The following is an 18,295-nucleotide window of genomic DNA, read 5'->3' on the forward strand; positions in this document are numbered from 1 at the left end:
CACGCACACACACACACACACACACACACACACACACACACACACACACACACACACACACACACACACACACACACACACACACACACACACACACACACACACACACACACACACACACACACACACACACACACACTCTTCACAGTTCCGATACTTTTCTAGTACATCTTCCCACACTTATACATACATAAAACTACATAAGCAAAGAAGGTCATGATTGCGCACACCACGTGGACGGGCACGGACAAACACACGCGCGCGCGCACACATGCGCGCACACACACACACACACACACACACACACACACACACACACACACACACACACACACACACACACACACACACACACACACACACAATGTGACTTTTGCAGTGCCTACTCATCCGATGGGGTTACCCACAGTCAGGACTCAGCGGTCAGGTTGGAGGTGCCTCACTCAGACCCAGGTCACTTCATAAAGAGACGCGTGGGACTGTGGCCCCAGTTTGATCAACTGCTCCGTCCCCAAAGACATCTGGGAACTTTTGGGAGATATATAAAAGGGACATTCAACTAAGCATCTGGCTTTTATCTCTGTAAGTGAAATCAGTAAATGTACGTATTGCATAGCGAAATGAATAATGTGCTCCAGTGTTTTAATCTGTTTGAAATAGTCTGTTAAAGGCTTTAGAGTTACAGTATTAAAGGCTTTAGATTCATATATTGAGTTGAATTTCTAGGTCAGTGACAAAATTCAAGAACGGTTACAGCAAGAATAATTAATGCTGACTTTAACCTGGAATGATAAATGACAAACATTTCAAATAACAGGGGGAAAATTCAAGCGATCAAATGTAGAGAACATTGTGTTATTCCTTTTGATGTGCTGGTGCAGTCCATTGGCTCTGACGGGCAGAGATGACTAAAAGCTGATATAATTTGTCACATGATGGTGTCGCACGCAGAAAATTGCCAATCTATAAGCTCACAACACGTCACATCGCAACATGTTGTGAGCTTGTAGATCTGCTATTTTTGGCAAGCAACACTCATACGATGGAGTATAAATATGAATCATTACAGTAGCAGTGCCTTACTAATCAGTGCTGGCATAGTACAATGCTTCACTCACAATTGTTCCGGCTGGATGAATGTTGTCCTTCTGATTCTCCAGCTGGGCTGAACGAGACTCTTGCTGTCTGACATCACTTAATGGTAAATGACAAATAAGGATGGACTCGGGCTATAATGACAATATGATTTGTATTTTTTTTTGGTTCATGGTCCGTCACTTATCACAAATCCACATTTAAGAGCTATGTCTTCTATTGTATGAACACTATGTCAAATTATTTAATGACTAAACTTTTAAGTTTAAGTTTGAAAATGGAATTTCCCTTGCGGGATCAATAAATGTATATCTATCTAAAACAACACAAACACTTTATTCTTACACAGAACATCTAAAGAAATGTATACCTTAGTATTTTGATGCAAAACAAAATCCAAAGTAATAAAAACCTTTTAATAATTTCCAGATATTTAAACAATTTAATTAACTTTCTTCTCTTGCTCAATGCGTGGTTGTAAATAGTTTTTATATGACTTTTACTTGGATCATAATTTTCAGTTCAGTCACCTCTTTCAAAGGGTTCACTTGAGATTTTTCCTTTTATTATAATAACCTTGGATAAATAAGCTTGGATTTAAGCAGCAAGTTCTTTTCAACCAATTAGGGATAAAGCTGTCCCCCTGGGCAACTTCTCATGAACGATCTGTTCTGAAAAAGCCTTTTGACAGGGGATTTTCACCCTGACCTACTGAAATCTGTGAGGATAACAGCTGCAATCTGTGCTTTAGCCACACAATCTTCACAGTTTTTTTTTATTATTTTTTTTACATGAACCCATTCAAACCAGGAAATCGTCTGTGTCATTTTAGATGTTAGTGTTGGCTATTCAAAAATAGCAGATCTACAAGCTCACAGCGAGCTTGTACATCAGCTATTTTTGAACGTTTTTGAAAAATCTTGAAAGTGTTTGAAAAATCTTGAATAATTTAGATTTTTTTTTAATACTGTATATCAAGATTTTTTGGGGGTCTTTTTCTACCTTTATTTGATAGAATACAGTAGACTGACAGGATATGGGGAGAGAGAGATGGGGAGTGACACGCAGCAAAGGTCGTCGGGAACGGGATTCGAACCTGGCTGTGACACACTGTCAGGCAGTATTAGCAGCCTAGGTGCCCGGACTGCTACGCCAGCCGTCCGGGCCGATTTTTTAAAACGCAAATCTTCTCTTCTGGGGGTCCCTTGCACAAAATGTTTTCAGATGGGGGTCCGCGACCAAATACATATCAATTTGGGGGTCCTTGGCACGAAAACATTTGAGAACTATTGATTTAAAAGGCATTTGTAGAATCGGCCTTAGGTTAAAAGGGGAATAGTCTATAACATGGTCTATGGCATACGGTACCTCTTTTCTTGTTACGGTTCAATTACCCATAGTTTTGTTTGTTTGTCTCAGCAGCAGGTTCGAACCCGAAACACATATGACACCTTCACGTGTTTCCAGTTCAAATCTGTTATCGAGCCAATCAAACAGGAAACGGGAATACCACCTTCAGCAAACCTGTGACTATACTTATGCACAGAGCCTATATAGCAGTGGTTCTCAATCTTTTTCATGTCAAGGACCCTCAAATTCATATGTATTTGGCCACAGACCCCCATCTGAAAATGTTTTGAGCCAGGGACCCCTAGAAGAGAAGATTTTTCAAAAATGCTCAAAAATAGCAGATGTACAAGCTCAAAAAGCATGGATAAAGTGGTTAAATTATTGTGATGCTGAATAAACCATCTTGCTGCAGGGACCACTTAATGTAAGAATAAATTAAAGTTATTACCACAATCTGGGATGGCCTATCTGAGAACGTGAGCAACAGCCTCTCAATGTTAAAATGCTGAGAAATGGAACTCAAATCAGCATAAATCATTAAGATGAAAGGTCTGCTTGCTTCATTCTTGAACCACATTACAAGAGTTTTCTATACCCAAACAAGCTTCAGTCTTTCGTACACTTGTCAATTTTGAAGTAGATTTACCTTTACACAAATTAAAGTGTAATTAAAGTCAAATTAACCAAGTAGTAGCCTATTATTAACCATTATTAACCAACAACAGTTGGTTAATACTATTTCACCAACAGATCAATGATGTGCCATATACCCAGGAGAGTGATGGAGTCCATAGCCTCAACACCTCAGTTGTCTTTGCATTGAGAAAGAGGAAAGCACACAATGGTGTCTGTGAAATCACAGTTCACTTCCCATTCAGTATTTGCGTTTTTTGTTACCCAGGGACTGCAACTGAACTCTTTTACCGTTAATTTAAACTAACCCTAACAGAGCAGCATTAACTAACCTAAGAGGACTCATATTTACCTAATGCAATCATTTTTTACAAGTTTAATACTTTGAAAAAAAGATTCCAAAGTGTTTCACTTGTGCTGATTGGCCAGCTGCAGTAGGAAAGATATACGGCAGTCCAAACAATCAGCTCAAGCTTATCACCCTCTCTGCCCTTTCATCACCCAGGGTATGTGATAAGATACAAAATAAAAACAATGGAGCTTAGTGAGCAGGGAAACAATCTCATGATCACAAGACCTCAAGGAACCTTCAACTGAATCTCCAACCTGATGAGATCTGCTATCTTCGGGCACGTGAAGCCGTCAAAGCAAAGTAGAAGTCACTATCTACCGGCCAAAGTGTGACTTCTAAGATGTAATTGTAAAACCACAAATCAAAAGCAACAGCACAAAGGGATACATCATAATTCTAGATGTAAATAAGAATGAAAGCCTATCTTCCCCACACAGGCCCTTTGTTGGACAGAAATGTGCCGTATCCTGAACATCCTGCTGGCTCTTCTCAGCCGCTTCCTGTTTGCCGTGCACGGCATGGTGACAGTGTGGCGCGTGGTGGCCGTCAAAGGGGAGCCTCTGTATTGGCTGCTGCTGACGGGCGTGGCTCTGCTGGGCGTGGAGATGGCCGTCACGCTCAAATGCACTCGGAATGCTGAGTGGAAATGGTAACAGAGTAACGCTACCGTAAACACACTTACCTTTACATAACAGCCTATTTCGACAGGTAAACACAGCTGAAGGTATAACATTAATTAAAGTGTGTTTCATTTAGGTGTTTCTGTGGGCAAGCATGAAGGAACTGTACATGCTGGCAGACAGTAACATCTAAATAAAACGCAAGTAATGTTATTACCTCCAGCTGCTGTGAAAAGGGTCTGTTCTGTGACCAAACATACAAATCTAATACACGTTTACTGGCTACAGACTGTATGTGTGTAGTAAGGGGTAGTCTCTCAAGCCTCTTCTAAAATGCTCATATTCCAACTCTCTGCAGCCAGATAAAAACTGAATAGACACTCACTCACACTACTGGCGTTTCCAGCATAGTGTAAACACGCAGCCCTCCCATTGACAAACATTCTAAATATATGCTACACTCAGGCAAAAAACGCCTTGGTGGATACACCTCCTAATAGTTGAGAAAACTCCTTTCAGAATTTCAGAAAGAAAGAGCTGAATGAAAAAAATCTTTTTGAATTACCATTTCTGCCAAGCAGAAAACTAGCTAGGCTTTGAATCATCTATTTTCCAGTGTCGTTTTTTTTTCCAGAGCTTCAGAATTACAGTAGGTGGAAGCATTTGAAAGCATGTAATAGGCCTATTATGATGTCAAGGCTGGACATGTTTGTAGCGAAATATCCATCAGGACATAACACAGCTGTTTAATGAGTAGCCTTGGGAACCAATTGTTCCCGAGCCACGTGGCCCATAGGCCGTAGAGTGAGAGGCAGCTTGATTCACAAGTTCACCCCCTGGACATGATGCTAGTATGTCACAGGGACTTACCCCCAATCCAGCCCTTGATGCTGAGTGCCAAGCAGGGAGGCATTGGGTACCATTTTGATAGTCTTTGGAATGGGGATTAAACCCCCGAGCTCCCAATCTCAAGGCGGAAACTGAGTTTAACCACAGAGGGGAGAAATCCTCAGTATTAATCTAACTCTGAGTGGTTACATTTGCACACTCTCAGAGATACAAATGAGTACATTAACACTGAGAATTTTGCTGTATACACTGTGAGGCATGCACCCTCCTATAGGCATTACTCATTTTCAGCTCTATTAAAAACCATAAATGACAATATGGCTGAGGTTACAAAGCAAAATGTAACAATGATTTGACAACACAAATGAGCTCGTTAATTTAATTGCTGGAAAATGGTTCCCTCTCCTGTCCCCATTGGGATACATGAAAAATTCTCGCTGGGCTGAAAAAAAGAAAAGAAACCAACCCACACGAGCGAGTCACAGCGCTGGCTCATCTTCTGCACTCTCATAAAAATGGGCGGAAGGAAGGAAGGATTGAGGAGTTGCAGTCGCCTCGACGTAAACCTTTTTTGTGAGGCAAGTAAATAACTTGTGACCTTGTAACGGGAAGAGCAATTTACAACGGCCCGTCCAAGATGGTGAGAGGCAGATTCTGTGTGAGGCGCTTTATGTTCTCAGCCAAAAAAAAAACAACAACAATTATTCTTGCCGAGTTTCTCTCTCTCTCGCTCTCTCTCTTTCTCTCTCTCTCCCTCTCACTCTCTCTCTCTCTCCATCAACACCATATCTAGTCCTTTGAAATGTTATTGCACTCTCTGTCTCTCTGTCTGCTTACATTGCACCATATCGCCTCCATTACATGCATCTCTCTTTGTCTCTCTCTCTCTCTGTCTGTCCGTCTGTCTGTCTCTCTCTCTGACAGTCTCATCTTACAAGTCTTTCATGTAATTTTTTGACCAGCCAGGGCCATGATATTTCTGCCCCTGGGGCCTTCAGTGGAGTAAACATGAACTGAGGTCAACCGTTATTACATATACTTCAAAAAGGTACAGCAGTGTGACGCCAGAGCTCATTTCGAAAGCAATGGTTCCTCTGTCGGAATCATTTGGTTGCGGCTCGGCCTGCCTCACTCACACATGCAGGGAGCATTTTGACACAAGCTTTTTTCAGCCTCTCTCTCTCTCCCTCTGAGTCTTTACTTTGAAGTTCTCTCTTCATGGAGAAGTCTTTGCGCTGTCAAGAGGGATTTGCATATATGATGAGAATAATTGCCAGTCTGAAATACGGTGCTTATTTTGGTTTTTTTTTTATTATAAACGCATAGGCTATACAGTATACTGTATACTGTATACTGTATACTGTATACTATATATATATATATATATATATATATATATATATATATATATATATATATATATATATATATATATATATATTCTTTCTTCTTTAATGATTACAGGGAAAAACTCACCATCTGCACATCTCTCTCTCTCTTTCACCCCTTTGGGTGTCTTCTTTTAGGTTCTCCCCCATGGTTTTCCTCTACCTCAGCACAGTCATCCCCTCCATTTGGTTTCTGGAACTGAGCCTGCTGCAGTCCAAGCTGCCTGTCAACGTCTCCTCGGGTCCCGAGCTGCATGTGCTGGCTCACATCCCCATCGCAGCGGTGGGTGTCACCGCCTCAAACCGCCTCCCCCACGCTGGCCGCTGCCACACCGTCGCGCTTACCTGATGAGAGATAAAGATTTTAATCTGGCAAAAGGGGGAAAGATAAATGTGTTTCTCGCAGGAAGTGTATAATGCCCTAAGATGAAGTCCACGCTGTGCTCCCAAAAAACAAAAACGCTGTGCTCTCTCAGATCTTGTACCTCGTGGGTGGTTTTAGTGCTGTTGCTTTCATGTGGGATTTGGATGGGGTTTGTTTTGGCCTCGTGGCTGTGCTTTGTGTTGGGTGACAGCCATTGAATCTTGAAGATGTAGATGACGCATATTGTCAGGATAAATGCAACAACGAAATGCCACAGAATCACTCCTTACACCCGTGGTTCTCAAACATGTTCATGTCGAGGATCCCCAAATTGATACACTGTACGTATTAGGCAGATGAACCTCATTTGAGAAGATTTTGTGTTCAGGACCTTGTTGTTAGATTTAGATTACATTTAATACAGGATTCTACAACTGTGAGATAACAGTGGTCTGAATAGTCATTCTCGTACATTCTCTCACTGGGCCAACTTCTAGCCTGTGAAATAATAGTGATATTACTGTAAACTGTCCCTCAATTTGTTGCGGACCCCCTGGAACACTCATCAAGACCCCACTTTGAGAACCACTGCCTTATACTGTATACATAATTTTGCACAATAAAGATGGCACATAGAGGTATTGCTAATTTCTGATCATGTAGGTCTACTGTATATTAACCACTTAAGCCCTAATTCAAAATGCTGCTATTTTGGAAAATGTGTCTAGAATAGGGACGCCAGGCTGAAAGTGATTAATGCACATCATTGTTTGAACTATAGAACGCTAGTGCACACGGAATGAGAAAATGGCTACTGTATGGTGCATGCTATAATGAGTGGTCAAAATACAAAATAGGGGGGAAAAAGGTTAATAGGCTAAGCCTGCTTAAGACTGATCGGAATGTTCTACAATGTGATTCTGATGTGTCTTCCACTCAGGGAATGGTTGAGTTAGACCCAGAGAACTGGGCGGCGGGCCTGGAACAGACCATGCTGATTGTGCTGGTGTTGGGCCGATGGCTTATGCCCAAAGGGGACATGTCCCGTGACCAGCTGTCCCAGCTCCTCATGGTCTACGTGGGACTGGGCGCCGACATCCTCGACATCTTCGACACCTTCAAGGAACCCGAGGTCAAAACCAACCGGGTGGTCATCATCGTGGGCTTGGCCCTCTTCTCCTGGGCCCTCATGCAGTTCCCCCTGGTGCTGACCCAGACGAGCCCCCCCAAAGGCCACCACCAACCAGGCACCCCGCGTCAAGAGGAGCGATCTCCTGGGGAGAACGAGAGCGTCTCCTGCTGCTCCAGTGAGGTGTGGAGTTTGCTGCTGACAGTGGGGCTACAGGACGGGCCTTTTCTCCTGTACCGCCTGTACCTCATGATCAAGGAGCAGGTGCTCAACCAGCTGATGATCTTCTTCACCTGCAAGAACATCCTCATCGTCCTCCTGGAGCTCTACCGGATATTTGTGGTGCAGTGCGAGCGCCAGTCGGGGGCGGAGCGGTGCGCGCCACTGGCGCCCTGGTGTCGAATCTGGGAGGCGAAAGGGAAGGAAGAAGGGGAGGCGGTGGCAGATGACACTGCAGTCAGGGGTCAACACGTGGACCACCAGAGCCGTCACACAGAGATGGAACACGTGGGCGAGAGTGACAGCGAGAGAGCGAGATTAGAGCTGTTCCGTGCAGAGAGGCTTAAAATGCCGTAGGGCAGGACTTGCGCCCTCAGGGGTGCATGGGGATGCTTTAACTTACCGAGAGAACAGTCAAACACATCTTCCATCTCTCTCACCACTACAGCCCAGTTCCGTCGTCTACACAGGATGGTCTCAGCTCTCTCTGGAGGCTTGGTTCCTCGAAATAGACCACGGGAGAGGAGAAAAGCCCTATGTAGAGATACAAACTTGAATGTATGCAATGCCTTTGACAGGTGCCGCGAAGGAAAATAAATCCGGCTCAGGTCAAACAAGGTTTAATAGTGGATGAATTTCTGTTAATTGGAAGTTTATGTGTATAAATAACACAACGGTTGAATCTAACTAGTGTAACTGCTGAATACGTTGCATATCCAACAACTACGTTGTAATAAATATTCATTTAACTGTAACAGTAATCTATCATTTTTAGACATAGAAAATACTCAATACATGCTGAAGACAAGAATAGTCACAAATATATACTACTGCAATATTATATACTGTTTCAGCACATACTGCCTTCCATCATATGATATTGAAATATACGTATATTAAAATACATCTACCTTGGCTGTCTTTTCTGTAGCTGCCATGAGATGGCACTGTTGCCAAGTCAACCAAGGCACCACAAGAATATTTATTTGATTAGGCAGGCAGGCATGCCAGTTAGAGAGAAGACGCTGCAAACACACACACACACACACACACACACACACACACACACACACACACACACACACACACACACACACACACACACACACACACACACACACACACACACACACACACACACACACACACACACACACACACACACACACACACACACACACACACACACAGAGAGAGGGCTGGAGTAAAGCATTTGTCATTTTATGGCCAGTCTCTCTGTGACAATGACCTGCTAGTGGTATCAGGGAAGGTAATGGAATACATTGAGAGGTTAATACAGTTAACCCTTAAGTCGGTGCTAATGCAATGAATAGTTTGATCCAAACAAAACGCTATCTTTGTCAGATTCAACTGCACACCACCTACAGTCACATGCAGCCTACATACGTTCTAGAGTCACGTGCCAAAAGTAACTGATCTACACCGCGTTGTGACTGTGGGCTTGTAGACCGGCTATCTGGCGCACAACATCATCGTATCAGCCTAAATTAAGCATAAAAGGCACCTCTGAGACAATCAGGTCCAGACTACAAAAGTAGGCTAAAGGCTCTTCCAGAACATACTGTAGCATGAGAGGACGTAAAACAAAGTATCCAATATTTCTTCTTCACAGGGAGGGAATGGGCATTTTCTCCTCTGATAACACTCTCCTCCCATGACCCCCCCCTCCTCCCTCCCCCCAACCAACACACACACACACACACACACACACACACACACACACACACACACACACACACACACACACACACACACACACACACACACACACACACACACACACACACACACACACAATACATCAACTGCCAAATGGTGCCAGGGGCTGCAGCAGTGGGACTTATAACCCTGCTGCATTCAAGGATGACTTTCACCGCCTTCTCCTAAGCACTCACACACTGTGTGCACAGGCTGGGGGGGGTGGGGGGGGGGGGGGTGGCATCCAGCTGAGGGTCTGCTGTAGGTAGGATTCAAAGAAAGGCCTTTCTGAAGTGTTACCCACCTGTGCTCATCAAATAGCTGTATTTCACCAAGCCTATCCACTTATTGATGATGGGGTCTCTGGCTCTCTTTTGCTTTCAAATAGAGAGAGAGAGAGAGAGAGAGAGAGAGAGAGAGAGAGAGAGAGAGAGAGAGAGAGAGAGAGAGAGTAAGAAGGAGAGAGAAAGATGGTGAGAAAAATAGGTAGACCTATGTTGTGTATTGTGCAAAGTCTGAAGGTTACTTCATTTTTGTAAAAGTGTGTACTGTGTGTACGTGTGACTACCTGTGTGTATGTTTGTGCTTCCTTGAATGTGAGACTCAAAGAGCTCAAAGTTTTCCAAAGAAGAAAACTGCAGGCTACCTCCGGAGGATTTGTGGGAGAACCTGTCTCTGCTTTGTAGCTACGTATGCTTCTGTCTCAATTATTGATGGTGGACCCGACATTTATGGGCACGGCAGAGGCAAAATGTATGAAAGAACCCCATTTGACATGTTAATACTTTCAGCAAAACAATGTTCTCTACATATGCGGTGACAGATAAATCCCCTTCTACCCACTCATTCCCAGGCAAATGTCGTCATAAATATTTACCACAGCAGCCTATTTGAAGCACCTGCTGTTAATTTTCCGGGGAATCCAACTTTTGTGTGAGAACGTGATGGAGGCAACACCACGGGATGATGAAAAGGCCCACTTCATTGCAAAAGAGTCCTTTGCCTCCTCAGATTAGCTGTATGCTTTAACAAGATTGTGCAGGCATGTGGGTGGATGGGTAATGTCAGCTGATCGTGCCTTGTTAAACCGCGGGCTGCCCTACTTAGAACGGGAGGAGAGCGGTGAACAGCTTTGAAATGGCACGACTATAAGAGCAGGCAAGTCTACTGTAGCGCGCACGGATCAGAAACAAATCAGCCCTTGCCACCGCCTCGACTGTATGATCTCCTCCACACGTAGGGAGAGGCAGTGGCATATGGAGGCAGGAGGGAAACAGAACAGGTGCATTTCAGTAGCATGGAGCGTTTCCATTGGCTGTCATAATTCCCTCTCTTCATGTCAGCTAATCATGAAGGTCAAACATCCAACCGTGCACCTAATCAGCCTGAAATCCCACAGATAAACCCAAATGGTGTTGACAACACGCCGTTGAGATGCTACAGAAATGGAAAAAGTGAAAGAAAACAAAGGCAAATTTCAAATGAATTCTCCAACTTTTGACAGCTGGCAAGAGTAGCCTGCTCGCACTGCCTCATGTAACACTGTGGTTGGCAAAATAATGAGCCTCACTACGCTGGTTGTGCAGGGCGGGATGGTATATGTTGTCTTGTTTGCAAACGATGACTCAAAGACAGAGTCAGTAGTATGGCGTAATCATGCAACTTTTTGCCAGGTTGGTAAGACAGCTTTAGGATGTGTTAAGAGGACTGAAAAATAGTGAAATACTACATCAAACGGTATTTCATTTCACTTTGGTTAAACATTTTCACTTTTTTGCATGCATGCCTCCATTGGCAGTCAACATCAATATGAGATGGCTTTGGTAACCACTGTCACATATGGCTGTTCTGTCTCACAGAGCAATTTCAAACAATGTATTATTTGCAATTGCAAGAATATAAAAAAAATACTCAGTTTGGACACAAAATGAAGTAATACTTGGGTTCATTGAATTTTAAGTACAGTTACTGTATATAACAAAAGGTAGGTGATAAGTCCTCAGAACATTGTAAATGGCTAGAATTACAATTCAAACAGTACTGTATAATTTGCCATTTGTGAACAGCTCTCCCAAGATTAGTCAGAAGGTTATTCTTTTCTTTATAGTGTAGCTGACATTATTGTTGCAGAGAGACCGGGGGTGGTTGTGACATTTTTGACATTTCTCTCTGTGTCTTGGAGCTCTTTTAAGCCAGTGCTTTCAGAATATGTGTCTGCTATTACATGATGGAGGTGTTATCTCTGTAACACATGAAGTGAAATGTTGCAATTCACCCCATAGTCTGAGTTAGTTAGTTAACATACGGTAGTGTAGATATTGAAAGCGTGTTATTCCACACTTAAAGGACGACTTCACCCATTTTCAACCAATCTTCATATAATTGTTCCTCACTAATGCTCATGATAATGTGGTACCTTTTTGTCTACTCGGTCTGTGTCTCACAAGAGGGCTGTGGACAGTTCAGAAACCCGCCTACCAGTGACATCATCGACGGGGACTTCAAGCTAATAGAAACTGCAGGCTTTCTACTCCTGGAAAGTTAGCGTGCTATAATTGAAGCCATTGTTCTTGCATTAAGGAAAATCTAAATGAAAAAATGTGAATCTTGTGTCCACAGCTGCCACAGCTATGACACACAGACCAAGTAGAAAACAATTGTACCATTTTATCATGAGCATTAGTGAGGACCAATTATTTGGAGATAAGATTGAAAATGGGTGAAGTCGTCCTCTAACCTGATCTTAGGGTGTCCGCTGACGACAAAAATGTATCTGTTCTCCTACTCCTTGACTTAACCGCTGCTTTTGATACGATTGATCACACAATTCTACTACAGCGTTTGGAGTACTGGATTGGTTTGTCAGGCACAGCCTTGTCTTGGTTTCACTCTTACCTAACAGGCAGAAGCTATTTTGTCAGTCTAGCTAACTTTGACTCAGACAAACACAACATCTGTTCTGGTATTCCACAGGTCTCAATTCTGGGTCCCTTATTGTTCTCCCTGTATATACTACCGCTGGGAGAACTCATCGCCGATCACGGAGTGAACTTCCATTTCTATGCTGATGATACCCAGCTGTATCTTTCAGTAGCTCCAGACGACCCCTGCGCTCTAGACCCATTGTTGACCTGTCTGTCCAGTATAAAATGCTGGATGAGTGAGAACTTTCTTAAGCTAAATGAGGATAAAACAGAAGTTCTCATAATTGGTTCCAGTGAGCAGAGAGAATCAATAACAAGTAGACTTGGTAACCTGGCTGTAGAAAGTAACACCACAGTAAAGAACCTGGGGGTGATTATCGATTCTGAATTGAATTTCAATACACACATTAATCATGTCACCAAGATTGCTTTCTTTCATCTTAGAAATATTGCGCGAATTAGAGACTATCTGTCGTTAGACGATGCAAAAACGCTGATCCACGCTTTTGTTTTCTCTCGGCTTGATTACTGCAACGCACTCTACTCTGGCCTGCCAAAGAAAAAAACTGACAGATTACAACTTGTTAAAAATGCGGCAGCCAGAATTTTAACTAAAACCAGGATGAGAGAACATATCACTCCAGTTCTAGCTTCACTACACTGGCTCCCGGTTGTTTTTAGGATTTTAGGATTTAATTATTTTAATAGTTTATAAAGCTCTAAATGGTCTGGCACCTTCCTACCTCTCTGACTGCCTAGAGAGATATGTTCCAAACCGGGCCCTCAGGTCTTCAAGTGCTGACCTGCTCGAGGTGCCTACAATGACATACTGCTTTTACGGACCGACAGTGTGGAATAAACTCCCATTACACTTAAGACAGGCAGCCTCTGTCGATAGCTTTAAAGCACAGCTCAAGACCTATTACTTCACTCTTGCTTTTAGCTGATTCTTTGGTTGATTTTTAATTCCTCACTGTATTCCCTATTTTAATGTTGTTTTATGCCTTTGCTTTTATTTTATTTTTGTTTGCTTTATTGTTAAATTGGTTCTAACTGTAATTGTATTCTTGCTCTGTAAAGCACTTTGAGCTGCATTTCATGTCATGAAAGGTGCTATACAAATAAAGTTTATTATTATTATTATTATTATTAACTTACTTTTTAACACATGTGTTTGGTGTGTGTGTGTGTGTGTGTGTGTGTGTGTGTGTGTGTGTGTGTGTGTGTGTGTGTGTGTGTGTGTGTGTGTGTGTGTGTGTGTGTGTGTGTGTGTGTGTGTGTGTGTGTGTGTGTGTGTGTGTGTGTGTGTGTGTGTGTGTGTGTGTGTGGCCATGCAGGTCTGTTAGTCACTGTCAGTCACAGTGGTGACAGACTATGGCATCCTGGAGAGATGTTCCCTTCAAAATGTTAAGAAGCACCCCCCTGTCACTCTTTCTCCTCCAAGAAGACATATTGAAACACAAAACTAAATACAAATAGAAGTAGTCCATGCCAGGTGTGCTCCCCAACTACGTGCAGACTTGATACCATGACTACAGATCTCAGAGCCTGTGACACAAATGCTAATAAATGCTGTAACAACAACTTTCAATGGTGTCTCTAATTTGGGCATGTCATTATAGGAATTTTCCCCAAAAAAATCAAAAATGCAATTCGTATCTCCATCCAGAGATCATGTTTTCACTCATGTGCACAGTATGTCTATGTAGTGTGTGTGTGTGTGTGTGTGTCTGTGTGTGTTTGTCCACAGCTAATCTACTCACACATAGGCCATTCAGCATCATATTTCTTATGCACACTGACAGGCCATAGACCTCAGTTCTCAAATATTTTTCAAATCGGTCAATGACGACTGTCATGATGCGCGTCCCACGAGGCCGCCAGCTTCTGGATTATGGGATCTATACTACTAACTATCCAATTACAATACTCCTGAGTCCTGTCCCTCTAGATTCTGGGATGTACCATTATTAGACAATCGCAAATAAGCCAAGGTTTGATGAACACCAAAATAAACATTCATCAACATGACAACCCCCAAATCATGAGAGTCTTTAGTCCCTTTGACAAGGACTAGAGTGCACCAAAACTAATTTAATATAGCCATAGTAAAGCACTGTCTTGAAATCACAGACATGTAATAGTTGCCGAAAGAATATGTTGGATTTCAAAATAATGTGTTTGGGGTTTTGGATTCTATCGGGTTATCCCTACTGAATGTAATGTTAAATATGGCATGCATGTGTATGCATTTAGAGACCAATTTGTCTCTTTTCTCTCCATCATGCAGTGTCACACACGCACACACAGGTCTGAGGTCTCATTCCTTAGGATATACTGTCATGGTCTGTCACCTTTCACAGCTGTGTACATCTCATTCTACATGCCATTTAGTTTAATTTTTATGTACAATTGACTGTTAACTTGTGTAGCCATAATGTCAATGACAAAGCAAAGCAACTGGGGCAGCAAAACCCACTTAGGCCTCTAATCCAAGCCTTTGATTGACTGGTGATACAAACATACTTGACACAAGGAATTAACATTCACACATTGCAGATTACATAGAACAATGAATGACAGGATATTACTGACACTGGAGCTGGGAGTGTTGCACACATGTTGCAATGTAATAGGCTATAACAGTGTAACGTCATGTTTGTCCTAGTGATGACAACATGCCACACTTTAATGTGTTCACAGTCCAAAGATTTGCGTGCATCATAATGTAATGATGTAATGAGAGTCCTTTATTATATCCCTTGCCTCCATTGTGCACAACCCCAAAACATTATCAACACATGCCCCAGACTGAGAAAGATGGAAAGACGTACTGTAGGGCCTGCCTCCTGGTGGAGATTTGTGAGCAGCCCATTCTAGTTTCCTTATAAACTAGGATATGTCTGCCACAGACTACTCCTTTCTCCCATGAGGAATAAGGGCTAAACCGAGCATGTGCAGAGTAAATCAGGCAATTCTTGTCCCTGATTTGATAGATCGAAAGTGTTACAATTCCATGTTACAACCATCCCGGCTTTCTCTACTCCAAATGATAAAATACCTCAATGTGTAGAACATCATGGTTGCTCTGAGCCATTCTATTATAATGGAAGGCATGGGTAAAAAAAAGTCCTCTTGTATTGATGCAGTGGTGGCTTCCCTAAGTCCTTAAGGGGACAGTGCTGCCTTATCACTGGCAGGACCTACCCTTATCTTGGCTGAGGAAAGTATTTGGGTCGTTGCTCAGACGGAGTTATTACCATGCCAGTGGAAGACCCAAATGGGTCTATGGTGCTGATAGGGCTGCGGTCCACTGGAGACCACAACAATCATAACAACTGCAGTTTGGTTGTTATACAAGCTGAATCTAATTTATACCTTGTCGACCAACCGTGACATATTTTCAATGCATTTTCAGCAAATACAACATTGTAGCTCTGCAGTGAAGTTTAAATTGGCCTGTAAGGCCACCATACCCTGTTCAGTAGTGAATGACTATCATGAAACTTAATTTATACTTCATCATATGACGGTGTCACACGCTGAACATAGCTGATATACAAGCTCTTGTATGGATTGAACATTTTTGGCAAGTGACACCGACGTACAAAAGAGTATAAATTAAGCATAGCTCAGTAGAGACCTCTAAACGTCTTTCAGTCATTATGGCTACAGTGACTGTCCTCTGTTGAATTGGGCACAGTATGCCAAAAAATGCTGACTTCCTCAAACGCTATCTTGTATTTGTCTGCCGAAAGTGTACTGTACAGCAAGTAATAGTCAGCAACTGTCAGTCAATACTGGCGAATGCTGTTGAAACTGCTCAAAGTAGTAGAACTAAATAGCTCCCTAATTTATCTACATCTGTTATGCAGTGCCTACAGTCAAATATATAGGTTGAAGACCTCGTACTAGAAGGAAAACAGGCCATTAACAAGTAAGATTTCTTCTGCTTTTCTTTTAACATGCTCCAGCATTCACACATGCATCCACGCTACATGAGTCTCTCAGGTTGTTTAAGGCGGTATCTTTTTTTTAATACTTTATTGTCTCCGCCAGGCCGAAAGGCATGGCGAGAGAGTATGTTTTGCACCCTGTCCGTCCGTGTGTGTGTCCGTGTGTCCGTCTGTGAACAGCTAATCTCCCGAACTGTTGGCTTGATCGCAGCGAAACTGTGCACACACACTCCCTAGATGCCAATTCAGAACCTCTGACCCACATTTTTCACATGGGCCTGTTATAGCGCCACCAGGAGGCCGCTTTTTGCTAAACACATTTTTTTGACAGTACTCCTACAGATGTTGTCCGAATGTCACGCAAATCGGTACACAGTATCTCTATAGTCATTGAACGAAACAGGTTTTTCAGATTTTTCATATTCCATCCTGACTGGCTAAGAATGGCTTCCAAAGTTTGCAGGAGTGCTCCGTTTTTTTTTGCACGGACATTCCCACTAGGCCGAGGAAGAAATGCCACTTGAAAATGTTCAAATCAGCCTCATGGTGGCGCTATAACATTTTGTGTTTTCACCTAACTTTGTATGTGCACTCCCTAGAGGCCAAGGAAAAACCTTTGCCCTGCATTTTTCACATCTGCCCTTTATAGCACCACCAGGAGGCTGACATATATAAAAAAAAAAAAAAAATCTCCTTAAAATTTAATACAAATTTCATGCAAATCAGTAGATATGGTCTCTATAGTCACGTGATCAAGATGGATCTGTTCGATTTTTCATATTCCATCTAAAGCAGGGCTACTCAACTTAAGATGGCTCAGGGGCCACTCAGCAAAATACCAAAAGTCCAAGGGGCCGCCATAAAAATGACGGTCCTATTTTGGATTTTCGATTTTGTAACACACAAGAAAATGTACATTTTGACATCATATTCTTTTCACTGTACCAGTTTATTTTGTGTGTATGTCCAGTGGCATCAGTTCAGCAAAAGCTAAGGTATGGCAAGGTTAGGGTTGCCAACTCCCAGAGATTGAAATAAGGGACACCTATCCTGGGCACGCGGCAAAGCCGTGCGGCCGGAAAAATGTGGGGGTCAAACCCCCCCAAAAACCCGAAATGCATAGAAAACTATGCATTATACCTGTAACAATTGACGCACCTGTATGTATGTCTGTCTGTTTGTTTTTGAAAAATGTTTTAGCAACCCATATATTTGAACGGAAATGCATATATTTTTATCCTGTGCTTAAAAAAACCATGAGGGGGCCGCCAAGACGCGCCGCGGGTTGAGTAGCGCTGATCTAAAGTTTGCAGGAGTGCTCCGTTTTGAACAAAATGGCTCAAATCATGAACGCAGTGTCCGATTGTGGTGAAACTTTGCACACACATTTGCACTACGTTGAGGAACAAATTTTGAACATTGCCCTATTATAGCGCCACCAGGAGGCCGATTTTTGCTAAACTATTCTTACAAGTTTTGTCCAAGCATCACACAAATCGGTACACATTATCTCTGTAGTCAAGTGATCAAGAGGGTTCTGTCCAATTTTTCATATTACATCATGATTGGTGAATTCCGAACTTACCTGACCTGGTAGAGACCTGTGCTCCGAGGAGCACTTTTTCTAGTTTTTATTCTTTTTGTTTTTAGAACAAGCAGGTCACCTTGGGCATCATCACAGTATAAAATGAGTACAT

The 18,295-nt window shown here is 42.6% G+C and overlaps 1 protein-coding gene across 1 annotated transcript; it reads left to right on the top strand.

The window, feature by feature from the left end:
* Positions 1 to 3,885: 3,885 nt before the first annotated feature.
* Positions 3,886 to 8,356, top strand: LOC308096496 (transmembrane protein 26; the record flags this gene model as incomplete). The annotated part of the gene is made up of 3 exons (XM_080443916.1): positions 3,886 to 4,079; positions 6,426 to 6,570; positions 7,592 to 8,356. 3 exons carry the CDS (start codon positions 3,886 to 3,888, stop codon positions 8,354 to 8,356), a joined length of 1,104 nt encoding a protein of 367 aa, XP_080300042.1.
* Between the last annotated feature and the right edge of the window lie 9,939 nt (positions 8,357 to 18,295).

The sequence above is a fragment of the Gymnoscopelus braueri genome (assembly GCF_963280865.1).
Source record: "Gymnoscopelus braueri genome assembly, chromosome: 12".
Taxonomy (NCBI): domain Eukaryota; kingdom Metazoa; phylum Chordata; class Actinopteri; order Myctophiformes; family Myctophidae; genus Gymnoscopelus; species Gymnoscopelus braueri.